At 44.4% G+C, this 27,063-nt stretch overlaps 1 protein-coding gene across 9 annotated transcripts; it reads right to left on the bottom strand.

The window, feature by feature from the left end:
• Positions 1 to 8,850: 8,850 nt before the first annotated feature.
• Positions 8,851 to 22,822, bottom strand: snx16 (sorting nexin 16). 9 transcript variants are annotated; one of them, XM_040126942.1, is made up of 9 exons: positions 22,624 to 22,822; positions 21,400 to 21,435; positions 20,563 to 21,094; positions 19,847 to 19,933; positions 17,997 to 18,145; positions 17,522 to 17,591; positions 16,555 to 16,691; positions 16,220 to 16,342; positions 8,851 to 11,826 (listed from the first exon to the last, which is right to left on the bottom strand). In XM_040126942.1, the coding sequence occupies exons 3-9, from the start codon at positions 20,941 to 20,943 to the stop codon at positions 11,709 to 11,711; spliced, it is 1,065 nt and encodes a 354-aa protein (XP_039982876.1). In that variant the 5' UTR covers positions 20,944 to 21,094; positions 21,400 to 21,435; positions 22,624 to 22,822; the 3' UTR covers positions 8,851 to 11,708. The 9 variants fall into 9 exon arrangements, with proteins under 9 accessions (XP_039982876.1, XP_039982877.1, XP_039982875.1 ...); XM_040126943.1 differs by lacking the exon at positions 22,624 to 22,822 and adding an exon at positions 22,253 to 22,609; XM_040126946.1 differs by lacking the exon at positions 21,400 to 21,435 and adding an exon at positions 14,329 to 14,370 and having other exon boundaries at positions 11,721 to 11,826.
• Positions 22,823 to 27,063: the final 4,241 nt, after the last annotated feature.

The following is a 27,063-nucleotide window of genomic DNA, read 5'->3' as shown; positions in this document are numbered from 1 at the left end:
TTTGTGTCCATTTCATTTACATGTGATGCGCCGTAATGTAGGTGAGTTTTAAAAAGCCACCATTCTTCACTCTGTCAAGCTAAATTTGACCCAGATGCTTAATTTCCAAGTGTAACCACCCCAGAAAAATCCAAAAAAGAAATCCAGAGAAAAACAGCATTACAGTGAGCTAGCAGAACACCCCAAACTGAAGCAGATAAATGGGGGTCAGCCTGTCCAGTAAAAGACAGAACCCTCCCGTAATTGGAACCTGAAAGACGCGTTCCGTATTGAACTGATACGGGATGCGCTTGTGTGAGGGCGTAGGAGATCACGGTCAGTTTGTTGCAGAGATATTCTGTCCAGCGTGTGATACATTTGGAATGAGCTGCATGGTTCACGTCAATTCGTTTTGAAAGAGCGCCGGCCAATTGGGAAAGCCTGACCCTCAGCCGACCAATGGTGTAACTTCATCGGTCAGTCGGTCAGTGAAGGACAGACATTTGCGTTTATAGATGGGGGGGGGGGGGGGGGAAACCCCCCCCACAAAAAACAGCTTTTGGAAGGGAGTGGAGCCAAAGAGCCGTAATTCCCATCACTACGTGTAATGTTCCACTACCCAACCAGAAAATGCGCTTCTAATTGTTCGTTAGTCAGGACCAGGCGTTGTTACGATACGCCTGACAGCGGCATGAGATTTAACAAATGGCAACCCACGAGCGCCGTCTACTGGCAAAAAAGAGAAGAGGTTACAGAAACGCGGAAGGGGATGGGAAAATGATTACCGATGGCTCCTATCGCTCAAAAATACAAAACTGATCATACTCAGGTTTGTGCTAATACGCAGCTCTATTTTTTACATGCAAATTTAATGATGGATTAATCAACACCAGAGTCTCTCAATCTTTTTGCATTTTTGACAGAAATGTGATAAAACAAAACCCAACACACAGCCATTGGCGTCGTTCTGCCGGAGTGCGCCAGAACGATGCCCCGCCAAGGCAGGAAACAGAACGCTGGGAAGATCCCATCCTCACGACGGCGTATGTCACGTAAGAGAGCCAATAAAAACAAACAGAATTATCAAAGTTGTCAGATCGATCTTTCAGGTGTGTTGATTGATTCGCAGCCTCAACTCATGAAAAAAAGCACGTTGCCAGTAGCGGCCCGTGGCCTTCGAGTGGCACAGTGAATTCAAGCTTTTTTTTTTCTCTCTAGCCCAAACAGCAGAGATGAAACGGCAGCAAATTATCCTTTCATGTCTTGGAAGAGCTAAAACGGTAAGTAAAATGTTTACGCTGAAGTAGTTAAACCAGGATTAAAAACGGACTTGGCACAAGCCCCGTGCTCACCACGGGCCAGCTAATGGGTCGGCTTCTGCTAATGCTAACTAAAACTAGCATGGAGGCTGATAACCTAACATTAATGTTGCTGTTTTCTCGTCCATTCACATGAATACAGTGTTTCCTCAAACGGCGACCGGCCTTTATCCACTACTCATAAAGTCGGTGTAACATTTGATTGTGTGGACGAATGTAGACTTGCTACCGTCGGGACGGTGGCTTCGTAACCTTAGAATGACCCACAACTTAACCGTGCGCCTGCGTGCGTGCGAGTGGGTCGTAGGTGTGCTCCGGCACTTGAACAAACAGCAAAACGATCTTGCACACAGCAGACCGGTTACAACCAGAATTACAGCCGGGGGGGCTGAAGATTAGAGATAAGAATAATGGTTTTATACAGACTGTTTTGTTTGTTTTTTTAAATAGGGTTCTGTTTTATTCTAAAGAATGTTTCAACTGTTGTTATGCACAGCCCCAAGAGATTTCTCGAATGATAATCTGTTACACATGTTTTCCTATCGCCCCAAAATACGTAACGCCCACAAATTAAGGTTTGTGTGTTAGCTTGTCTTAACACATGGGCCCATAGATGCATGTCTTGTAAATAGTTGGAGCCGATGCAGTTTTCTTTGGTGATGTGATTATGTATAGCATGTATGGTATGGATGACTTCTGACATCCTGGTATGTGGGAATTTTTGATATTGTAAATTTACTACTACTGGTAGGCGTTGCAGTCGTAGTAAAAAGCCTCCCCGAGAAGTCTTTTGTGAAAAAGGCCTCCAGCAAACATGCTGTATTGAATTTTCTTTCCAACTCTACAGCAGTAAGTCTTACCTTACTCATTTTTACTCACCCTTCATGGACAGGTCCTTCACAACAGAAGACTACTTGAGTTCCCTCACACAGTTTTGCCCTCTAACGGGCTCTGTAAATATGTCCACTCAGCTCTGGAGTGGACCCGGGTCATGACTGAAAGAGCAAACACAACACTGAGAATTCATCTGTTGCACCAGGTGTTCCCTAACCTGCCACGAGCTATTGCCTGCAAGCTGAACATTCAGAAGCCTCCCAGATGTTTGGACTGCCGTGTGTTTTCCTTAGTTTCCACCGGAGCAGTGCAACCCCGAGGATGGTGGCGAGGACGACGGCAGCGATCACCCTGCTTTACGCCTGCGTGCCCACAGGCCGCTGACTTTGGATGAGCTGGTGTTCCATGCCCCAACTGTTAAGAGATACACTAAGACCATATGGAGACCATGTGAGCTCTCTGCTTCGAGCTCACCACGCTGGTCTTTGGTCCAGACTGAAATATCTCAACAAATATTGGATGGACTGCCAGGAATATTTGTACAGATATTCATGTACCCTTCATCAACCACTGTCAATTTAAAATTTCAGTTTTTACAGTACACTGATATATGACTGAATATAAATAAAGGTGAAAAATATTTACCTGGTCACCAAAGTCAATTCACTTTGATTCATATAGCGCCAAGTCTAAACCGAAGTTATCTCAGGGCACTTTTCACGTAGAGCAGGTCTAGACCAGGACTCCTCATAGTTATATTTACAGAGACCCAACATTCCCCCATGAAAAAAAGCATCAAAGTCTGTGTTTAGAGGAGCGGTAGTGTGGGTACGAGACTATGGGACAAAGCCAAAATGCAGAGGCAGAGCAGTGACGGAGTCGTTCTCAAGGGGGAAAAATAAAGCTGACGAAAAGTCAACATACAGACACGATCCAGTCCAGCTTCTGCTCTGTTTCTCCCCAGACTGCCAATGTTAACTCTCGCCTTCAGACCAGGCTGCCGGGCGCAGCTTAGCTTCACATATCGCTCACTGCCTTCATCGTCGGTTCGACCCAGCTCACAAAAAAACATTTTCTTGGTCGCGACTAGTGATGTCTGTCCATGCAGATGGTTTTTGACTTTATTAGAGGTGAAAGCACTTCTTCACAGTGTCAGGTCTTGTTTTTGGAAAGTTGCTTTATTTTCACTGCTGTGAACTCCACAAAGACATTTTCTAGAGCTGAAGCAAGTCGGCGATTAATTGATTTGTCAATAACAGAAAACATATGCAACAAATATGATAATCAATGACTCATTTAAGATATTTTTTAATGCACAAAATGCCCAACGTTTTCCGGTTCCAACTTCTGAAATGCAAATATTTACTGTTCTCTGTAAACAGAATATCTGTGGGTTTTGGACTGTTGCACAAACCACGACATTTAAAAATCTCTGCAAACTTCTAAAGGGACATTTTATAAATAAACAGTTAAACTGGCAGACAAAATCATCACCAGATGAAACTAGAAAATGACCGGAGTTGCAGCCCCAGAATTTTTCTTCTGGCGTATCGTCGTCGGAGCAGAAATCTCAGCGGCAGATATCTCAAATATCTCAGGCAAACCCTCAAGTATCTGCGTGGAGCGAAACAAGGAACAAGTGTCTTTTCTGGAACCCCACCCAAGCAGCAGTGACGTTCCTCGGGGTGTTTTCATGTTTCGCTACCAGCGATCGTATCTAGAAGTCAAAGGCAGTCGGATTTGATGCCAGCTCACCTGTTTGATTGCTTCAGAACGAGTGTGTGCATTCTCTCAACTTCAGCTGCAGGCTAAAACCTCGTTTGTGCTGCACCACCTGAGGAACCACGGAATGGCCATGAGCTAACTGGTAATGGGAACGAGCACGCATCTTTGGTGGACAGTAGGGCCACTAAAATCGCGTAGTTGCTTCGTTGGGTCAGGACCTGCCGGAGCCTGCCTGAGGGAGAGCAGTTCAAGAGGAGTCCCCAACCTCACAGGAAGTGCTCGCCGAGGGACTGACTGCTGCACGGTTGTACTCCGGTCACCCCCCCCCACACAAGAAGCTGTAGAACGACGCAACAAAAGGAGACATACCATGACACGCCAGATCCAGGGTCTGACATCAGAGCGAACACTAAAATTCCCAAATCTGTTACAAAACTGGGATCCCGCCAAGAGGTGGTAGCGTACACGTAAAAGTAAAAATCTTGATTTGGCTGAGTGTCGCCGCAGCAGGGAGAGGAACTGTGCGTGAAGCCAGAAGGGAGGGAGTGGCGGTAGAGGATAGGAAAACAAAATGATGTTTAGATTAAACATTGGATTACATTATTTATGCTAAATTTGATATACATTTTATGTAAATATTTTTGGACGGACCTGAACAAACCTCACGGGGAGCTGGTTTTCAAACGTGTTTCATAGCACATGTTACTCAGATGGGTGGGATGCCATAATCTGCAGCCGTCAGTAGCAGCCCAGCTCGGCCGGGCCCATCATTGGGTTCAGTTATCGCGGTGACATTTTGGCTTTCACATCGAGCGCGGACGAAACAAAAACCGTAATTATAGTGCAGAAAACCGATGTGTTGTCAAATCAAACGGATTTGGAGTAGTTTGAGGAAAAACCACAGCGGCCGAGAGCTCAACACAGTGCAGCTTCAGAAAACACATGCAAACGAAACGCGTTGCTTTCTGTGTTTGCAGCTGGCTTCTGTCTTCGGCGGCGTTTTCTCTCTTTGTAGATTTCTTTTTCTAAAAGCTGCGCATGTGTCGTCAAATCGGCGAAGATGTTTTCTTCATTTACTTGTGTTTGGTCTCTTTTGCGTGTGTAACTCTGAAGCTGCGACGTGCCGAGATCTCTCGGCCGCCGTAAAAAACAGGCACGCCTCGTTGCCGAAAGTTGGCCGGCTGTAGTCAAAATAATGCAGCCAGAAATTTGGTTCATCAGGTTTCCTTGTTTCTTGTCTGTGTTTGGATTTTCTGCCAGAATACAGACACACTCCGAATTATCTGATGCCCAAACATTCCCTGACCGGAGGCCATTAAATCTCGTGGAATTTAAAGCATTCTCTCTTCATCCGAACTACTGGCCTGTTCTCTGCCAGCACTCCATGGACCGTAAAATTCAACAAACGTCTTTAAAAGGTTTATTCCACCACCTGGCCCTATCTAAACCTCCCTTTTTACTGCACGAGTCAGATACGTGTACGTTTACTTTTGTTTGCGAAACGGAAACGAAAAGGAACGTTAGGCCCTTGAGGATTCACCAGAGGTGGTCCATCACCATCATTCAGTCCATCACCATTTGCGAATGCACGGACCCTTCCTGCGTACGTGTCGTAACTCTGTCAAGACAGTGTATTCCTCAGGGCTCCGGGAAACACACTGAGGTGAAACACAAGAAAATCTCAAGGAAATATAGAAAGAAAAAGTTTTCTCGATTGATTTTTGCTTTGTAAAGATTCTCTTATATTTCATTGTCTTATTGTGAGTCTTTTTTACTGCACACTCTTTCTATATCACATAAGTAAAGTTTGCCGTTTGAAATTGTTAATCGGGAGATAAGATAACCACATGCTGTTGTGTAGTATTAAAACCAGTATTAAAGTATAGTATAGGATTAAATACGTGTGTGCATTTTAAAAGTGAAAAATATTTGTGAGAAATTGGAAAACGAGGAGAACGCAGTTCCACACTGACGAGAGCAGACAGTGCGGATGTTCGGACAGTGACTAGAATCACATCAGTGTCAGATTTATCCCGGTTGTTTGCAGCTGATGATCCGATGTTTAAATGCAGACAACATACTAAACCTACTTTGTTCTTAATGACACTGCTTCAGCCAACTGCGTTCCTCTTCATCAGTTATTGTTATTATTGTTATTATTGTTGTTTCTGTGCTGCAGTCGTGGAGGATCTACTCTGAACCGGCTTCTCAGACTCTTTACGTCAAAACAAGTCCGATAAATAGTTTTTTTATTTTCAAGTTTGTGAGTAAAAATGACAGATTTTTACGTTTATCTTTCAGTTAAGTCCAAGTTTTTCCTTTGAGCAGGTTGATAAATACAATTGATCAAAATGCAGTGGATTAGTAACAACTTAATTTTAGGTGGTTACGACTTGATGCATTAGAAACAAGTGCTCTCTATAGAGCTTTAGTGTGGAATAGCAGGGCTGGGGTTGTTATTAGAAATGGCACTCCTCTTTTCTTCCTGTGACTCCTGCTGTTTTCTCGTTGTTAAAGCTTTGTCTTGGGTGTGCATGGGAGCAGGGGTCATCGCCGCCTGCTGGGAAAACCTGGGCTCAGGTAAAGCTTAGCACATACCCCGTCCACCAGCCGCTCCTTACATTTCTTCCTCACTCATACCAGGATGTGTGAGTACTATTCACGCAGACTGTAGCCTGCGTTATGTCTGCGGCTTAGTTACCACGCCACAATTAACGGGAAATTAGAGTAACGTGAACCAAAAAAGGAAAAGAAAAAAAGAACGACATGACATCTAAATAAGTTATTAAACAGCTCACACCTGAATTAGCACATAAGCTGTTTAATCTTGGAGGAGAAAAAAGGATAATGTGTCTTTTCGGGGGGGGGGGGGCAACATACACCAGCCCTTGTGACACTGTACCTGTACTGTCGTCTTTTTTCACTGCAACTCACAGCTTGTCATCTTCACCCTTAAAATGGATTCTGTACCAATAATGCACGATAACCTTACCTGAGGTTACTATGCTTTTAACCAGGGGTAAAGTTAATTAATTAGGGAAATGGAATTGTAGTCCATTTCTGTAATATTAGCAGTTGCAACGTCGTCAGCTAAAAACACAGTGACATAAATGACATATAGTTTCACCAAATCATCTGTTTCAGATCAAACCTGCACGATGACCTTAAATGAGCGACTCACTGAGTTTCCAACCTTATTAGAACATAAGCATTTTACAGGACGTCCTGTTTGCCTGGCTGATGCCACTCAGATCACCCACCGACGTGCGTAGTGTAAATAGTGTGTGGTGGCCACAGCTTCCCGGGATGGAACTAACAAACCTGTGCGTAAACGACGGCCTGCCGGACACCCGGGTACATCTTAGAATTGTGAAGTTGCACGCCCTGCGTGAATTGTGTGATGTATTTATTCCTACCACTGTCCAGGGGTGTCAGACGCTACACGGCGAAGTCACCTTTCCGGGGGGGGGCCTGAGGGGTTTCCAGACTGAGACAGAAGCAGAGTGTTTAGCCTTGCTCTGGCAAAAACACGGGCAATGTGACATATTTTCTGCCATGAAAGCAATAGTGGCATCCACTGAAAGCGCAGTAAATCTAAGCTAAAGACTCCAGACTAATTACAGTGACCATCAAAGTCTGTAGGCAGTTTTTCAAAATGAAGAACACAAAATTGCAGAGTATTACTGTCAACTACTTAAAAAGAGCCCTTTAGATAAATTAACTCTAAACATGAAAGAAAGGTAGAAAAGTGACATGTCCAGATTTAAAGCAGAGGGAGATGTTACACCATCCCTTGAAGATCTGAAAACTTTGCCTATTGCTCTCCCTGCTCAGGACAGCAAACTATTTCAACCCTGCGGGATGAGAGACGAGGCTTTACTGCCTTTTCACTGCGCGGCTGTGCGACAGGTACCAGAGAAGGTTCTGCAGGCGTGAAGCAGCTCTCCTCTGATATTTCAGGGATAACCCTTAAAAAAAGTTTCTCTCTTTGGCCCTGTACCTGTAAACTGTCCGTATTGTGGTGTGAATGTGGCTGACACTAACGTGGGCCCCCCCGATGGTTGCGCAACTCGGCAGCGGACATTCCAGCTGTGTCCCGTTTCTCAGAGGTGACTACATCCATGAGCGGTTGAAAACCAGACTTGGAAATGGAAATACCTCCCTTCAAAGGGATAGTTAGCAGCTGTACAGTCACAGGGTAAATAAGTAACGATGTCTCCCGTCTCCGAAACAGCCAGAATAACTGAAAAGCAGTCAGAGGACGGGGATAGCCGCTCCGTCGCCCAAATGGCTCATCTTGAGAAAATATCATATTTTTGATCTTCATCTCTATCAAAATACTAACTGGTAGACATTAGTGCTGATTGGCTGATGTGGCCCCGACATTCAAAGAATACAAGAGCGCAAAGGATACAGGGACTGTGCCAAGTGTTACGTGAGGCAAAGTCACACCTACTGGGTTACAGCCAATTACAATATATTTACCGTAATACTGTAATGGGACATGCTACGTAAATGCCATTCAAGTTTGCAGCATTGCTTAAAGCAGATGTGTGCACCTTTGTTCTAAATCGGTTGTTTTCTACATTCCTTCTCATCCAGACTGCTGAGGTGAATGTCAGTAAGTACTCAAAACTTGCACGGAAAAGCCAGCGACGGGTTAAATCGTGTTGTGAAATCAACTCCCGGAAACAGGAAGCTGTAATGGGCAGAAAGGGGTGAAATGCTGCTGTATTTACTGCTCCCTGCCTCCCTCCCCTCTAGTAAAACTGCTCCTTTATTACATTACTACAGAGGGGGAAGCTCGGGGCCATTTCTAAGGTATGAATTTAAGCTTTGAACATATGATATTAAAATGAGCTGTGGTGTACATCTTCTCTGCGGAAAAGAAAAGTCTGACGGTTCATTTCACCCGAGTAGAAACTCCTGACTCCTGACCATCCGACTGCATCAAAGCAGACTTTAAATGGGAGGAAGCAAGACACACGGCATGTGTTTTTAATATATCACTCCAGGTTTTATTCGCGTGTGAATTCAATATTTCTTTCTGATAAACATCTCTGCTATAGAATGTGTTACAGTATATACAACATTCATTTCGGACCAGATTTTTCTTTGAATTATCCCTTTAAATCCAGGGCATTAATAGTGGTACCAAATGTTATTTGTATAAATCTTTTATAGTGCAACTCTAGGTGTATATGTGAACTAAGACTCCATATTGATTCATGTACTATTACAAAACATGTCCATCGGTGTATTCAAAGCAACAACTAATACATATGAGTGTCATTTAAAAATTATTTCCATCAGAGGAACATGGTGAAACTGTTTCATGTCCAAAACAATTCTACAAAGCTATTCAAACACATGAAAGGAAAAGTTAAGTGAAAGACATTCAAGGCACTTAGAATTGGAACGCGTGAAAGGAAGTTACACAGCAAAACAACACAAAAAAAAAAACTCCACACTCATTAAATCACGTATTAACAGATTAGCTCCAATTGGGAATCAAGACAGATTCAGTGATTGAAAAGGCACGTTTCTGTCTCAAACACACGGAGTGGTAAAAACCATATACTAGCAGACATGCGTTACCATTCATTCATAAAGTGCATCACGTGACCTTCCCCAGGCCTAGTTTGAGACAATTCAACATCGGCTGTGGCTATAATAAACATCATTACTCATCATGAAAAACAAAACAAACCAACAGCTGGTCGGACACACACTACCACACATGGAACCTTTGCCCCTCAAGTGTTATTTGGGGCTAAGTAAATGGCTTTTGCGGACGATGTGTAAACCTGGCAACAGTCTCCACGCCGATGCAGCGCCAACAAAGCTCAATAATGTTTAGCAGTCACTTACGTTCTTTGTACCGTGGCCTTGAGTTCCTAAAACCAAGGCTGTGGTGTTAAAATGAATCCCCCAGGTCCTGCTCTAAATGTAATCGTTCCCCCCTTTCTTTCATAATTGTGGCTCACTGGACTCTCAGGTCATAACTTCTGCATTTTTCCAGGTAAATTAGCACCACCGTCGTACGACGGCGGGCTTCTTTCTGCAATCCTCCACCGGAGCTGAGGTTCATCTTGAAATAAATAAATGATCAACTGTTTTCAAGTCTCTTAAAAGGTTAAATTTCACCCAAATTACAACAGACTTACTCTCACTTACTCGTCGGGCATCTTGCCTTGCAGACAGTTCTAGTTTTACAATTTGTGCTACGATTTTCACACATCTGGCTCCGAAACTTCTGCCGCCTCCCCCAAAACAATTCGGCTCGCAACGTTACTCGGGATACCTCGCCGTCAACTGGCACTATTTCTCTGACGGCAATTCCAGTGAAAACTCAACTATCAACCATCGGGTGGGAGGATTACCCTGATTAACGCGAATGAGTCGCTGTGGAGTTTTTCCGAACGCAATTTAAAATGAGCACCACGAGCAGAATTCCATTTGCATAAATTGTATCGAGATGGGGGAGGAAATCTTAGAGGTGGATATCTTAAAATCTTAAGCAGATAAAACTGAAACTATCTGCCTAGAGACACCAAAGTAGGGGATTTGCATCTTTTGCTAATTGTTTGACCAGGTCTTTTAATTATACCCATGTTGCAATGATACAAGTCCAGGCCCAGTCTACGCTCCATTAACAGGCGAAGCGCCAGAAGAGGTTTAGTGTTTGAAATATTTACGCACTTAACTTAACCTGTCATAGTCAGTGCCTAGAAGCAAACCACCAGGGTACTGTACAAACGCATGTGTGTATTTGTATAAGTGATGTTGCGATGTGAATTGGAAAAGACATGATTAGTGTACGCATCGGACATTACAGTTCTCAAAAAGCAACAACAAGCCACGTTTCCTTGGCTCTCTGGTGGTACAGTATGTCACAGACTTTACTGTCTCTCACAGGACAAATGACGCATGGCACTAAAAATGAGGGAATGTAGGCATTTGGATGCAAACTGAGCTTGACTGAAAGTGAAAACAATCAAATGACAGCTGATGGCAGTACAAAGCAGTGACACAGAAGTACCTGCCGACAGAAAGTCATCGGTCCTCTGTGATACCCACCTGGTTACCAATGCTTGTCCTGAGACATTTAATTTATCCAGACTTTTTCCTCACTTCTGTAGCTACATGGGGGCACTGTTTTTCTGGTTAGAGAAGATGGCCTCTTGTCACAAGTGTGGAGCAATGAGGCAATGCACGTCTGCAGAAACTGGTTCAATGAGGGTTCAGGCCTTCTGTAGATTGTCACAATTGTGATAGTCATCAAACCATCCAGGGTTATCTACTTCTTTTGGTCAAGAAGCCAAACTTTGGCTTGGTTACCGAAGGATCAAACGGATCCAATCTGCGGGCCACGGTTGGAGGTTCAAAAGTGAGCGAGGAGGACCGAGAAATCCCCACACGGTGTAAGAAAGAATAAGCATGGTCTGAAGTTTGAAGAAGTAGAGCCTGGTAATTCTGGATATACAGTAATTCTTATAGCAAGTTGCACGAGGTCCAGACTGAAGTCCTCTGTAGGTGCCAGATAAAATATTCTATGGCCCATTGTATAGGGGGAAACATACATGTAAGTGAAACAGGCTGTTTCTGTATAGATCCTTTCCCTTTAAACCCTAGCCCTAACACAAATCTTAAGGGGAAGGGTGCATCAGGTCCAACTTGAAGATGAAACAGGAGTTACTACCTGGAAGGTGGAAAGGGGAGTCGTGATGGGAGGTGGCAGATGGTAAGGTCAAAGGGAGGGCAGAAAAAACAGAGGACAGGTATGATGAAGCACTCCAACATAAGGGAGGAGAAGACTGGGGGGACAGGGGAAGAAACCAGTGTTGGTCGTCAGTGTTTCAGCTTCTGGTGGTAAAGCTGGGTGACCTGGATGACCGGAGGAGAGGCGCTGAGCGACGGGCCGCACCAACAGGCAGAGGAGCGCACCGGCTGGACCTCACACTTGCCACTGGAGAGGAGGAGATCACAGCAGAGGAAGAACATTCAGCATCTGACTCAAATTAAATGCAGTGAAAGAACAGACAGAGAATCCAAGAAGAAGCAGAGAAGAGCCTGCCAATAGCACGACTCGACAGCCATCCATGTAGAAAGAGACAGATACAACATGTTATTAACGCCACAACACAAGCAAGTTACAGGTACAAGTCCACTTGAAAACACAGCGGGAAGACAGGTTTTCTCTCTGACTCTCTCCCATCTCACACGGCATGACAGATAATAAAGAAACATATCAGGGCCTTTTACTACTGGTCTACAAATATAACATGCACACACAATATGCTGTAGACAGCAGCAGCAATCCACACAATTTGTGATTAGCTGAGATTCAAGTCTACGCCTTTAATTACTATAAGCTACGACACAAGACACTACGAGCTTTTGTCGTAAAACATCAGAAAAATCAAAAGACATAGTAGTTTTCAGACTTTTAGACGGATGATGCTGATTGCTGTGACCCAAATTAAGATTTTTTTCCCTGACTGTCATAACAACAGATGGGAAGAGGAAAGAGGAAAACATGAAATCCAAAAAACCCACAATGCCCACGTGCAGTCACCGAGCACTTTATTAGGAACACCTGTTCATATGCTTATTCGTGCGATTATCCAATCAGTCAATCCTGTGGAGATACAGGTCAGGAGCTTCGGTTCGTGTTCACATCAACCATCAGAACGGAGGAAAAAAACGTGATCTCAGTGAATTTGAACATGGCATTATTGTTGGTGCCAGAAGGGCCGGTTTGAGTTTTTCTGAACCTGCTGATCTCCGGTGATTTTCACACACAACAATCTCTGGTTTTTACTCAGAATGGAGCCAAAAACCAAAAACATCCATTGAGCATCAGTTCATGATGAAGAGAGAGGTCAGAGGAGAATGATCGGACTGGTTGGAGCTGACAGAAACGCTACGGTAACTCAGGTAACCGTTCATTACAACTGTGGTCAGCAGAGAAGCATCTCAGGGTGAACAACACGTCAGACCTTGAGGTGGACTGTCTACAACAGCAGAAGACCACGTCAGGTTCCAGTCCTGTCAGCCAAGAACAGAAACCTGAGGCTGCAGTGGACACAGGCTGCACCAACACTGGACAGTGAAAAGCTGGAAAAACGTAGCCTGGTCTGATGGATCTGGATTTTCTGCTGAGGCAGCAGGTGGTGGGTTCAGAATTTGGCATCAACATCATGAATCCATGGATGAGTCCATGAGTCCAGGCTGGTGGTGGTGTAATGGTGTGGGGAAGGTTTTCTTGGTTCACTTTGGACCCATTAATATCAATAAACCATAGTTTGAATGTCACAGTTTGTCTGAGTGTTGATGCTGACCACGTGCTTCTCTTTATGGCCACAGTTCACCACCTTCTAATGGCTACTTCCAGCAGGATGGTGCGCCATGTCACAAAGCAAAACTCATCTCAAACTGCAACTTCAGTGGCCCCCCCCGTCACCAGATCTGGATCCAGTAGAAGACCTTTGGGATGTGGTAGACCAGGAGATTGGCAGCATGAATGTGAAGCTGAGAGAATCTGCAGAAATGATGCGATGCAATCCCGTCAACATGGACCAGAACCTCAGAGGAAAGTTTCCAACATCTGGTGGAATCCAGGTCAGGAAGAACCGAGGCAGTTTTAGAGCAAAGGTTGGTCCTGCCCAGTATTAGTATGGTGTTCCTAATAAAGTGTGTAGTGAGCACAAACCACCAGGTGAAGGAGAGGCACTAGCAGCACGTGGTAGTCACATATGAGGCAGGTGAGCGGTGTGGCACAGACAAAAAGGTACACAGAGCACAGAACTTTGCAGTACAATGAATACACACCACAGTTGGGGACAAATCATTTTCAGATCACTCAGTACAAAGAGTGGAAATAAGACTGAATTCTTCACTTCACTTGAGGCCATTTGGCAAGCTGTTGTGACACCTAGCTATCAAAATTAATTTTGTGGCCTGAAACTCTGTTCTTATAAATGACAAAACTCTCAAGCCTCTGGTGTTCAACACCCTTCTTTGAAGGTTTCTGTCCATACGGCCACTGTAGTTTACAGGGATGGGGAGGGAACTCGTTCAACAGAAAATAAGATCTTAGCAATTTTCCTAAATTAGGTGCACTGAAAGTGAACTCACCCCAACATTGATGAACATCCTGACTGCAAACACTCAAAAGACAGGTTTGGATTTTCTCAAGTAAATCTCAAACGCAATACTCACATGTTAGTTGTACAGCTAGGGTGGACAGGAGGAACGATACAGCAATAGTCCACTAGACATTCAGCATGTGAGGATTGTGTTAACACAGACTTGAAAATAATCCGAACCTATCCTTTGGCACCCTGACACAAAAAAAAACTGTACACCCTCATTATAGTACAGCAGTTAACAGCGGGATGCATGTTACTGAGAAGAGGGAAAGACAGTACGCCATAGGGTTAGTCTGCCGAGCTGTTATTTGAGGTACCTCACATATTATGGGGCCCTTTTTCAGTTTGGGGCAGCACTGCTGTGAAATATGAGGGGGGGGAAAAAAAAAAAAAAAAAAAAAACAAGAAGGGAAGGGAAAACATTTTTATAAAGTAAAGCAAAAAGTGCGACTACAATGAAAATAATTATAATGGCTTTAACCTTTTCACTTTCAAATCACAAACATACAAACCGATGAAGCTTTTTTATAAGTACAAATCTGAGAATGATCTGTTTATCCAGACATGTGCTCGAGTCCAAAAGTACGGCTCTCATTTAGGACTGAAATTCATTAAATGAAAATTTTAGGTTATGCATTTCTTGACATTAGAAAGCCAGAAACCATAATCCCCCCTCAATGTGCAGTATTAGGATCAGTTGCTCGGAATGAACAATGGGCATCATGTGGAGGGTAAATGTGAAGAGAAGCTGATAAGTTGGTAAGAACTTATAAATCAAGGCTGTGCAAAAAAAAAAAAAAAAAAAAAAACAGGAGGCTGATAGCTGGCGAGGACTGATTAATCAAAGGAAACGTGATGAGTTTAGTGTTTTCAAGACCAGAGGCGGAACTTTGCCCCAGAGTGGAGGTATCACCTATGAGATATTGGACCAACTACATCCATAATCTTCAGCAGTGTAAATAGTTAAAGGAGCTTATGAGGCCTAAATCAGAATGCTTAACAGGAGCAACCTCGGACGACATGACATCAGTTTTGAAAAAAAAAAAAAAAAAAAAGTGACCAGAATTACACCATTAGACCAGCAAGGCTGAGGAGTCAGAACTGGATCAGTGGTACTAGACTTTACCTGCCGTTAGACTCAGTGAAACTATCTTGCATTTGCATGTTTTCCCATTCCTCTATTGCTACTTTTGCTGGAGGATTAGAATACTTTCCCCACAACTGGTAGGGACAACGCTCAGGGTGTAAATGCATTAGTCTTGTGCCTGTTTGACATCAATATGTCTTCTTTGTAATTTGATTAGGTGGTAGAGGCTCATCCTGGACAAGCCCACACTGCTCAGGACCTATCAATCAAGTTAAATACATAGATAGTCAATTAGTCAGGGTCTTATTCATGTCAGCTGCTCCGAGATCCAGGCCTTTATTTGAGACCTTCATTTCCTCCTGCTTTACATTTTTCTATGTGATAATATTTTAGTTAGAAGACTCCAGGTTTTTCAGTCTGCTTCCTCTTGCCGTGCTAATTTTTGTTGACACAAACTCAACTTATCCCCCATCTGTTTCACATTAGGAGCTTTCAGCGCTTGCTGGGCTTACTTCACTGAATGCTAACTGAGAAAAACAAGTAAAGGAAGTCAGGAGTGTCATTAGCAGCAGCTTAACACCGAGAAACAAGAGAGCAAAATTAGAATTCATCAGAGAATAATTTATGCTCATCAGAATGAATTTTGCTCTGAAAACCTTAGAGCGAGCGGCGAAGGTGCTGAATCTGGAGTGATGTTAACGTTCTGATGATATTAATGCGCATTCAGCCGAATTTACCACGTGAGTTGGCTGTTATTTGAGACCTGGCACTGTATCATCATAATCACTGTGGTTACTCTGTGTGTGTGTGTGTGTGTGTGTGTAAAATGGAAGAAAATAGCCTTAAAGCGCACGAAAGTGCTTCAACAACAGTGAAACACGAGTCAAGACGCCGCCACTGATCAGAGGGACGACTAAAAGATGAGGACTGAAACAGACTGTTAAACTGAGAGAAGGACGCAAAGGTCTGGCTCCTGAATGATTTATATGTTGCAATTTCACCACTAAACCTTGTCCCTTGACCCCTGAGCTACCTCCTAGGAGCATTAAAGAAAGTCTACTATGGGCTATTTCTGTGGCTATGCTTGTCGGTGGTGTTTGTGTGCATGCTTTTTTTTTTACCCAGTGTCGTCAGGCATATCCTGATCAGCCTCTGCAGCGGACGACTCCACATCGGCATCGGCACTGCTCTCACTCCCCTGAGCCGACAGACCACACGGAGACTCTGGGCTCAAACATTCACCACTGGGACAGACAAAGACGCATACAACCAAGTGGTTCATATTGACTTAAATACATTCAGTGCTCTTTTAGCGCTTAAAGCTCCAGTCATTTGTTCTGCCTATGATGCAGCACATGGTCGGAACCGGATGTGACTTGTATGTGTGTAACTTGTACGTTAAGTGTGTGTCTAATATCTTGGATTCATGTGTGTATGTTTGTGCATGTCTACTGACTTGATGTGTTTCTCCAGTAGCAGGATGGCCTGCTCCCTCTCCTCCAGCCTCCTTTTCAGGGAGGCGATTTCCCTCTGCTTCTCTAGCAGCTCCTTCTGGAGACGATAGTTGCTCTCCTCCAGAGTCTCACAGAACGCCTGGAGGGGGGGGGGGGGCAGAGAAAAAAAAAGAACAGAAGATATATTATCGGCTGGTGGAGACAAAGGCAAACAAAGTGACAGTGGTTTTAATGTTGGGGCTGATCGTTGTCCGTATTTGCTATCGTCTCCTGCTTTCTTCCTGTGCCTGTCACTTTCTTTGCTCTTGTTTAGCCCCACTGGTTTTAATGTTGTGGTTAAAAAGACAGTCTGCACATTCCTCTCAAGTCATTATTTACATCTTCAGTTAAACTGGTTTTAGACATACAGGTTTGAGGCGTCTGCCTGAAAAACTTTCCGGGTCAAATCCAGTTTTTACGAGGAAAACTACAGGGGATACATGAAACGTATTTATTGCCTGGTGCATCCCTGTAAAATCCTGGACTGGTATCATTTTACGTTCTTTACTACAGTCACTGCCGATGTGATGCCTGAGGTTTGGCACAGTAGTGACTTGAAAATGATACTAGTATATAATTTTTATTCCTAATTGGAAAAACAAAAAATGAGAGCGGGGAATGGGAATGGAAATCACAGAGTGACCACCGGCTTAGCGTAATCTTTGACTGACATTCAATAAACATAGGCTGTACAGCCATAGACTTGAAATGAAAAATGGAAAATTGCAGTCACACAATTTTTCTTCCCCCTTATGGTAAGGATTAGTAAATATCACCCTGAGGATCAAAATAGGAATTTGGCGTGAAATAGTTTCCTATACTTCCAGCTATAGACATGACCTGGACAGTTCTCTGAACTATTAATGTTCAATACCCAGCCCCATGTCAATAAGGCATTAAGTTCAAATGGGTGGTGTGTTGCACACTTACCCTGCTCTCCTCCAAACTATCAAAGGGCCCGGGTGGGTCATCCAGACATAAAAACTCTCTCACTGCCAGGCTGTCAAGGAGAAAGAATGGTGTAATATCTGCGCGCGTGCGTTTGTGTGTTGCTTGACAGCGTGCTCAGTAAAACAATAAACAAAAGTACTTGATTAACTGTATGAAATAGCCGGACACCGGTATCTGATATCTACCTGGTAACAGGTATCTGGTCCACATAGTGCTGACATGGTCGACACAAAATGAAGAGTTAGAAAACAAGACAACAGCTTTTGTCTGCACTGATGTCTCTGTTTGGTTTTCTTATTTTGCCATTAGTGGCGACATTTAAGTTTGAATGTTTCATATTTAAAGCTCGAATTATCAGTTACCAAGTGACCACTTTGCAAAGCACATAGTTTATACAAAAATGCTAAATAACTCCATTTTAAAATGGAAATCAATGCAGAGTCATGTCACATACCAGTTGGCAATGTCCTTATGTGCAACCAGGTTTTGCAAGAAGGCCTGTAGTCCCAACTGTCTGTCTTCCAGGAAGTCGCTGTCATAGTTGTCTTTAAACCACCGCTTAGGAGGCAGCGAGAGGCGGAAGCCTGGAAACATCTCCTTCAGCTAGACAACCCCCCCCCACACACACACACACACACACACACACACACACACACACACACACACACACACACACACACACACACACAAACAAAGAGTGAGTATCACATGATGTCTCCCCTACTTACAGTTACAGCACTTATAGTAAAAGACTACGATTCAGCAACACTATGACGTCACTGACATGCATGGACATAATGCAGAGGCAAAGGTGTAAAGCTGGTGAGTCAGTGCAGAGACCATGACAAACAGTTCCTGCAGTCTCCCTTTCTCATAAGCTGAATAGGCTTTTTTCTTGGGAGACACTTTGATATGTCACAGTAGGAAAAGCACCGGTGTCAATAATAAGGAATAAATCTGAGCCAGTGTTATGTTATCAATAACACAAGGGCCTTTCCTGCCATGACGAGTCACAATGTCTGCTGTGTAAAAGGCCTATTGTCTTTACTCGGTCTGCTTATGTGTACTGGTGTGTTCATAGTGTTACTGGCTGTGTAAGACAAACCACACTGTGCCCCGGCCATACTGCTGGACAGATGCATTTTTGACACATACTAATGTAATAATACTGATGTTAAAAAACTAAAGCTAAAAGCTGTTTTTTTTCCCAGATTTTGACCTAAATACCATACATATAGGTGACAACCCTTGTTGTCACCCCAGGCCTCAATCTGAGCTACGACTCTTTAGCGGAGGAAATTTTTGCTCAGCAGCAGGTGGGTTGGTGTGTTAATGTGTGTCTGCACACTAACTTGTTGACACACCTGGTGGCCTGAGCCATGCGAATAAACTTGGAGTGGAACAATGCTGGGAAAGGTCCAAACGTCTACAGAAACAATGTTTGGCACCAGCCACACAGCGTGGAGGGCAGGGCTGCAATTTGAAAACCCGATAATGTAGCTATTACACAATTACGTGTGCGTGTCTGTGAGGGTCACGTGCAGCATAACTTTAACTTAATTGCTTTTTGAAATACTTCTTGATGATTGAACATAGGAGTAGCATCCAAACGTTTGTGCTCATGTGCCTCAGTGATTAAAGTATGACTAACGAGGCTCCTACAGTTCCGGCAGATGCATAGCAAAAGACCATTCGACACAGCATGAAAGTTACAGCTGCCTGTGTGGAAAAGCCACAGGAATGGAGGAAAGGATGTCCACAGCCCCTCTCTGCCCTCTCGCTCCTTGTTGAATGTAGGGTGTTCCCATCTCCTGCGTTTCCATTCTTCCTGCTTAGGCTTACTGTGTCTGAATATGTTCCACCTTTTAAAATTGTGCATTGCATTGATAACTTTAATCGAGATTTTGCAGGCCTACAGAGATCCCTTTTGCCTGTTTGATGCAGCTTTCTAAAAATGATCTTTTTATTTGTCAGTTGTTCTTCTTCATACAGTATCATCACATGCTTAATATTTCTGTGACCAAAATGCCCTTCATGAAACCACGAGAGACCTGCTTCCCTATTTGGCTCGGGCCTGTTGCTGTTTGGGAACAGTGGACTTCTTTGTGTAGTTCTAATCACTTCCGCAGTGCACTCATAAACAAAAGAAAGCATGCTGAAAACAAAGAACTGATAGTCAGGAAACAGTGTCGGCAAATGTGGACGGATGATCACAAAGCTGAGGTTAAGATTGCCTAGAAATTCTAGACTGCCCACGCTTTCCACACAGTCGCATATACGTACAAACAACACACTCAGACGCACCTTGTCGTTGAGCCGGGAGAAGTCTGTGTACCTTCGAAAAACAACCCAGCTCTCATCTGGAGTCTTCCTGACCAGGATCTTATATACCTACAGCAGGGTAAGGGCAACACAGACACACACAAACGCACAATCACACAAACTGCTGGACTTGTGAGAAGCTGTCCTCTACCAACTTGTGACAAACGTGATGCTTACAACCAAGTATCGTATAAAAGGAACAGGCTGTTCACTGACATGTTGTAATACAGTAAATGTAAATGATTTCTGTCCTCCTCTTTTCTCATCATAGCCCACAACCATTTCCCAATATTCAGCTTCTGCGCTGGAGTGAACAAAAACTACCGACGGCTCCTCAGTTATGAGGAGGCGCAGAACAACTTGTTCTTCCATGCTTTTTCGAAGTGTTTGAAACTAATGTGTAATCCAATAAGAAAAGTCTGTGTGCTGGGTAAACGTTGACCTCAGGCTTTTAATCTCTTACGTGCACCATGCTGTGCGCTTGTCTTCAGTGTGAATGTCTATCCCTTTTCTAAGCGTGCTCCTGTTACTATAGCTCTAGGCAGGCAGACAGATGTGCCGTGCCTCACCATCATATAAGTCATCATGCGCTACAAACCGTAGCATTCAATCATAAATCACAGGTGTCACACTATCATACTAACCAAGTTCCAAAAGACTGTCATGACATCACATTAGCGGATTTTCTGTTTTCCTACCGTGAACTTGGCCCTCTCCTCCATGACTTCATACCCCAGCACGGTGGGGGTGATAGGCCTCTCCTCGCCTTGCTGGCTCCCGGCAGGATCCGAGATGGAGCGAGGGCAGCTGGAGTACTCTACAGAGGGCTCCAGAGTCCCGTTGACCCTGGCCCGGGTCACGGGGCTCTGGAGGGGGGGCGGCGTCAGGCTGCGGGTGCGGCTTTCCGTGCAGCGGGATTGGCGCTGGGGACCTGATCCTCCACATCCTCTTCCGTGGTCGTCCGAGCTGCTGGAGACGCTGCCTAGTGACGACGCTCGCTGTGGCCGTCTCAGCTTGCTGCTGCCCCCTGACAAGGCTCTGTCCATAGGCACAGGCACAGGCACAAAGGGCGATGCCATCTTCCTGGGCTGCGCGCTCCTGCCCCGCCACTGCAGTGGTCAAAGTTTTTCTCACACAGACACTGACCTTGCTCTGCTTCAGGGGTGCGGTGCGATGATGGACTGAAGCAGTAATGCTCACCCCGAGGGGACGACAGAGACTCTGAACACCCTGCGCAATAAAGAATAATTATGTGTCTACATTGCATTTACCTTGATTTAACTTGGCTATAGGCTTCCCTAAATATAGACCGCCTCCTCAGAATTCCCTTCCCCCAACTTACGCAAATGGAGCTCAACCTGTAAACAGACATTACCCGAAAATAAGGGTACCAGACTGTGAGGAGAGATGAATTATTGACATGAGCTACATGTCCTTCATAATTTATCGATTTTTACATTGTGTGTAAAAATCCATGACATCTGTGGATAATCAGTGTGTCAAAGCCTCTTGACAGTTGATCAGCTTTTATGCACCTGTTCCAGTGGAAGTCTGACCCATCCTGGTGAATGCTGCGAAAAAAAAAACAAAAAACAAGAAGGCAGGAGCCATGATGCCCGGATTTGAGTTAAAGGAAGGGGAGCCTGCATGTTGGTTTTCATGGAAGAACGAGGCCTGAATTCAATTTGTGTTCAGACTGAGAGACTGCGAGCTAACTGCCAATATGTCCACATGAATTCATTATGAGTGGAGCTGAGAGAAACCGGCCCTTTGCCTCTATGAAAAACCCTAATGACAGGCTGCTAATATATGCCAACTAACAGGGGTATATAATGTGTACAAAGACAAAAATAACCTCAACGTCAAATCAAGGCCCGAGGACAAGCGAAAACAAAAACACACACGAGTACAAAGAGGAAGAAAAAGGTAAATAGAGGGAGATGACATGTCGTTACTGCTCACTCACGCTTTGACTGACTACAGATGTTGTGGTGCGACTGGCACACATGGCGAACACCTGAGACACGAGCAAACATAACCACGGAACGCTGCCTGCCCAACATCCGGCTTCCTACTCGTTTCATGCTTTTAAAAAGGCGACTGGCTGACAAGCGTTTAGCAGGTGAAGTTAGCAAAGCGAGCTAACTGCGATCCGTGACGTTGCTCTGCCCAACAGTACAGACCCCATCCACAAAATGTGACATTTTAGTTAGTCGGTACGACGTTTCCCTGCTTTTCGGCTCAGGCCCAAACGGTAGCGACAATAGCTGGGGCTTTGGAGCAGCCACAGTTAGTTAAGGTATTATAGTAAATACTGCATGGGGTTAAAACAGTTTCATTTTACAGATCGCCGTAACAGCTACAACTAAAAAAAAAAAAAAAACTCACTAGGTGCAGTTGCTTGCTGGTCACGATAGTCCAAACAAAGCAGACTAACTGGTATCTTGTTACAATAAGAGCCCCTAATGATAATGATAATGATAATAATAATGATAATAAATTAGTAGATTTATGCCGAATCGAGTAGCCATTCCTAAAAGTTCGTAAAAGGTCTTCCGTTATTTTCTTTCAGCTATTTTGCCAATAATAAATACGGCAACGCTTAACCGACACATTTTTGAACGGCGTTTGGCGTGTCCTCTGTCCCGCTGAAAGACCCTGGGATAGAGGCTATCAAATTACGTCCACGTTAGCTAGCGAGCTAGGAGCCCATGTGAACAAAGCGAAGACGTCGCATGACGGCAGGGACTTTCGCTTACCGAAGGGAGCCAATATCCTCCCCCCCCTCCAGAAAACGGTCCCACTATACACCCAAAGCCTGCTGTCCGGTTGTCTCGTTGCCGTTCAGCCACAGCACGATCTCCTCCCCTGACCGGCTCATGTTAGCTTGCCTGAACGGAGAGCGCGGCGACAGCACTGCTCGAAGACGTCCAGGTGAGGGCGCCGTTGACACGCCCAATGCTGCGCCGAGTCTCCCTCTGCAGCAGGAGCCGGTTAATGGAGCCTGGGGAGGGCCGACCCGCCTGGTGACTTTCGGCCCTGAACCCCATGGCGGATGCGGAGCTCTCTGTGCGTGCCTGGGATTTTTTTGTTTTGTTGTTGTTGTGGTAGGTAAGGGTATTTGTCGCCGTGCATCAGTGAACTAACTATAAACTTGTCGAAGTCCAGTTTGACCCGAAAAATCCCACGAGTTCCTCTCAGCAATTTGGAAAAAAAAAAAAAAAAAAAATCCTAATTTGTGTTTCATAAACCCAAATGGCCCTTTTCTGCTTTTCAACGGTGGATCATAAACACATCTTTAAAAGGGAAGTTAATCTATATACAGTAAAAGACCCAAATTACAATCTGTTGTCTAGTGGCAACAATATCAGCACTAGAGGAAGAGCCATGGAGGCTATGCTGCTTAGCACACCTTTAACCCCAGGGGAGGAGCTGGAGGAAGTAAAACCAGGCTTGGTGGGGGCTGACTGCCGCGAAATCCTGACCTTTCTCCTCCCTCTGCGGCCAGAGTTACTGTAAAAAGAAAAAACTTCGAAAGCTTGTACAACTTGCAGTCGTACTCCAGCCAAGTAGATGACGCTGATGCGTCTTGAAGTTGACAAAATGCAAAAAAACGCAACCACAATTTTTCTGCATGCGCGGACAGATCCCCCCCCCCCAGAAAACTATGCATTCAAAGCCAAACGGCTGGTGCAAGACTTATATTTTTAGATTCCTCGCCAGAGCCAAGAGAAAGTAGTGACCAAACAATATATGACTAAATGAACGAATTCAAACATTTTCTTCAAATGTCTCTGTAGTTTATTAGCTGGTGTTGGCGATGTGAAGAGGATGACGGAGACTCCGCTGACACCGTCTCGATTGCACATACAGGTTTATTACAAAGAAGTAGAGCGTCAAATGGAGCACCTGCAGATCTGCTCGTGAGAGGGTGTGAAGCCGACGAACCGCTCTCCCACTCCGCCTCGACCGCCGACTCTTAAATAGGGCCGTTGTTTTCCTAAAACCACTCGCCAACATGTGGTTTTTAACTCCCTTTTCAGACCGCGAGGCACCTTCCGAGGACCTTTGACCCAGGGCCTCTATTTAAACACACGGCTTCAGTTCTACACATATGACCATACACCTCCTTTTTCCTTTAGTAATCGTTTCCTTTCAGACTGGGCCAAGTTGCACCAGAACTGCAGATCTTTCTCGCTGATGGCAAATACATCCCCACCTCGTGGTTTGAACCACTCGACACGTTTCTTGCGTCACAGTGCCCTCGTAAATTTTACAATCACGTTTCTACAGGGTGGCTCTGAAAATTCTTGCTTAATCTGCCGTTGGCTGCACTTTGCCCTCATCTCAGTATCAGCCCATGCGTCGGTCCCACCACCCCTCCCTCTTCCTTATCACTTCATTTGTTCAAGGTCATGCGAGGCATCCGTAGCCCATCCGTGCCCATTGGCGCAAGACAGGTACCTAAACCGCGGTTGTGCCTTTCAGTGATGGGTGTGATGGGAGCTGCTTTAGTTTGGGTGTGTTAGCCTGTAATATAACAAAGAGCTGGCTCAAACAGAACTGTTCCTCCTACAGCTGAAAGGCTACAAGGGCGATAAGGAGAGATAACGGGGGTCAGCCGGGCTTTATGCAACTAATTTATGCCCTTTTCCACCGGGTTTGCAAAGGCAACAGAGGTCAAGTAGTGATGAGTTTGGTGAGATTTCATTCGACTATAAGAACTGAAATCGATTTAGATTTATCCCTGAGCGAAAATATCGTTGTTGGAGAACGCTGCCTTGTTGTTAAATAAAACACCAATGAAGAAGAGTAATCTAAAGGTTTGCACAGGCTGCTTAAGTTTAAAAATTTAAAAATACTTCAAACCAAGAGGCCAAAAGTTTGGTTTTCATGAAAACAACATGAATTTAGTAGCTTCTCTGAAACACTCATGTGGCGCTTGAGCGTCCTCATAAAAACGTGTAACAATGCACGAGAGGAAACGTTCTCATTTTTATTCTCCCGCGTGCATTTGTGAGAGGAAACAAGAGGGACTAATTCCTAAAAGAGACTGAGGCCATTACCTGTCCTGCCGTACAGGACATTGACTTTCTGCGAGATCATCAAGGGGCTGTGGCCACCCAGCACCCAGCACGCTGCCTGCCAGCGCGGGAGCAGACCAGTACGCACCGCCAGATTCAGGGACGCTTTCTCTGGCCAGGCCGTCGGGCTACTGAGCCGTAACCCCTGAAATATGTGACTCGCAGCATCTGTTAAAAAGGCCTACCAATTATTTATTCACTGGTACCTGTATAACTTGCTCTGTTCCTTGTTTAACTTGTTGTTATTGTGTATAATTACTTTTGCCTGCACTATTGTCCCATGCTGAGCATTTAATTGTACAGATGACGTGTTATTCTGCACAAATGGCATTAAAGTTGAGCTGAGTCCTACCACTTGTAACATCTTCGTAAACCATTTATGTTTCATATAATCAGGGGGACGTAATTTTGTCCAGTTTTGTGGCTGAAACTTCTGCAACATATTATTGCATCAACAGAAAAAGAAAAAGGGGGTTGGTTGGTTCAGGGTTCAAGCTCTGTCATGTTCGCAGGTTACTGGCCATACGCTGAAGTTCGTAACGAAAGAAAAAGGTTTCTTGACCTTTATTTATAATTTACATTAAGCTAGAATAGAGACGACAGTGGGTGGATAATGTTTGACACAAAGAAAAAAAGCACGAGTCAGGAGTTTGGTGGAACAGCAGCGTAAATGCACACTTTAAACTGGGCGTAGGAAATGCAGGACACATGAGGAAATGGTGTGTTTGTCGGACACAGAGTTATTTTATTATAGAAGCCAGAGCAGCAAAGCAAAAATGCGAGTGGTAGGGTCCTGGCCTGAGGGAATTTCAGAGCTGGAAAGTAACTAAGTGCATTTACTCAAGCACTGTACTTAAGTGCGGTTCTCAGCTACCATACACATTTCTTACATGTTCGTGCATTAATAATACAATCAAATAGCATAATACTTCATATAACACTGACAGCAGCCACTTTGTCTGCAGGATGAGTACTTTTACTTTTGAGACTTTATGCTTATTTTGCTGTCAATACTTGTGTGCGTTTACTTCATTGACCTTTTCGGATGCAGGAATTTTACTTGTAATGGACTATTTGTGGTACTGCTACTTAACTTAGGTAAAAGATCTGAATACTTGCGTGTTGTTACAGTAATGCTGAATGCAAATAACAAAACTAGCGTGAGTTAGTGTAAATGGAAAAATAAAAAAAAACCTCTCATTTTATTTTATTGGATTCACTGCATATACGGATTTGGATTAATTATGTGTTGTGAATAAAGTCGGGTTTTGTTCCCACCTGGGAATGTCGATGGAGCAGTCTCACATCTGGCTGAAAGGCAGATGTGAGACTGATGGATGCGGTTGAACTGCAGCGCAAAAGCAGAGGAAGCTCGACAGTCTCAAGAGGAGTGGTCCTGAACGTTTTAACGTAGGTGTTGACAGTTTCTGATGAATCTAATACGGAATTTTAACTTGTATGTGATTCTGACTTTGTAGGTTGACACAAGAGTTTGATCTTGCCTGAGAGTCATCAGGTATTTTTAAGAAAAACGTGTGTACATGCATGCCCTGGTTTGTGTGTGTGACTCCAACATGAGGTTGAAGAGCGATTTCGATACGGCAGACCTGCGGACCGCCACAGTATCTGCTCAGGCTGGCAACAAAGCCGACATCCCAGGGGCGATTAGTGATGAGGGTGGGTGGGGTCATCTGCAGAGGGAACACGTGATTTTGCCTCCAGAGTATTACACACTTAATTACTCGCCGCTTTGCTTGCTCGTTTCCGGCGTCTTGGAGATACAGACCTTCATGTGAAGCCTTCATGTGAAACACAGAAAAACAAGAGCATTTATGCAACAGATGGGAAATTCGGTGTCTTCACACTCCAACAGCTTTTCATCCTGACAGTCCTTGGTTTTCAGACACTGTGGAAAAAGCAGACGAGTGGTGAAAACCCATTTGACTTAGAATATAAGAATAAGATGATCAGGACACACGGTTTTTTGTGGAAGCAGCTTTTTGATCGTTTACACCAGCCCACCCAGCAATGGCACTATAAACACACGTTGGGCGTGTGTGTGTGTGCCTGTCGTTTCCTCTTGGATAATTAATATAAAAAGAGGAACTACCGCTG

The sequence above is a fragment of the Xiphias gladius genome, chromosome 5, assembly GCF_016859285.1.
Source record: "Xiphias gladius isolate SHS-SW01 ecotype Sanya breed wild chromosome 5, ASM1685928v1, whole genome shotgun sequence".
Classification (NCBI taxonomy): domain Eukaryota; kingdom Metazoa; phylum Chordata; class Actinopteri; order Istiophoriformes; family Xiphiidae; genus Xiphias; species Xiphias gladius.
Note: the sequence above shows the minus strand (reverse complement) of the source record. Positions and strands in the feature narration are given on the sequence as shown.

Coding starts and splice junctions, on each gene's coding strand:
- snx16 (XM_040126942.1), bottom strand. CDS start 20,943: ATGGCATCGCCCTTTGTGCCTGTGCCTGTGCCTATGGACAGAGCCTTG. Junction 18,146..19,846: donor TCTCCCGGCTCAACGACAAG/GTGCGTCTGAGT, acceptor GGGGTTGTCTAG/CTGAAGGAGATGTTTCCAGG. Junction 16,692..17,521: donor ATAGTTTGGAGGAGAGCAGG/GTAAGTGTGCAA, acceptor CCCCCCCTCCAG/GCGTTCTGTGAGACTCTGGA.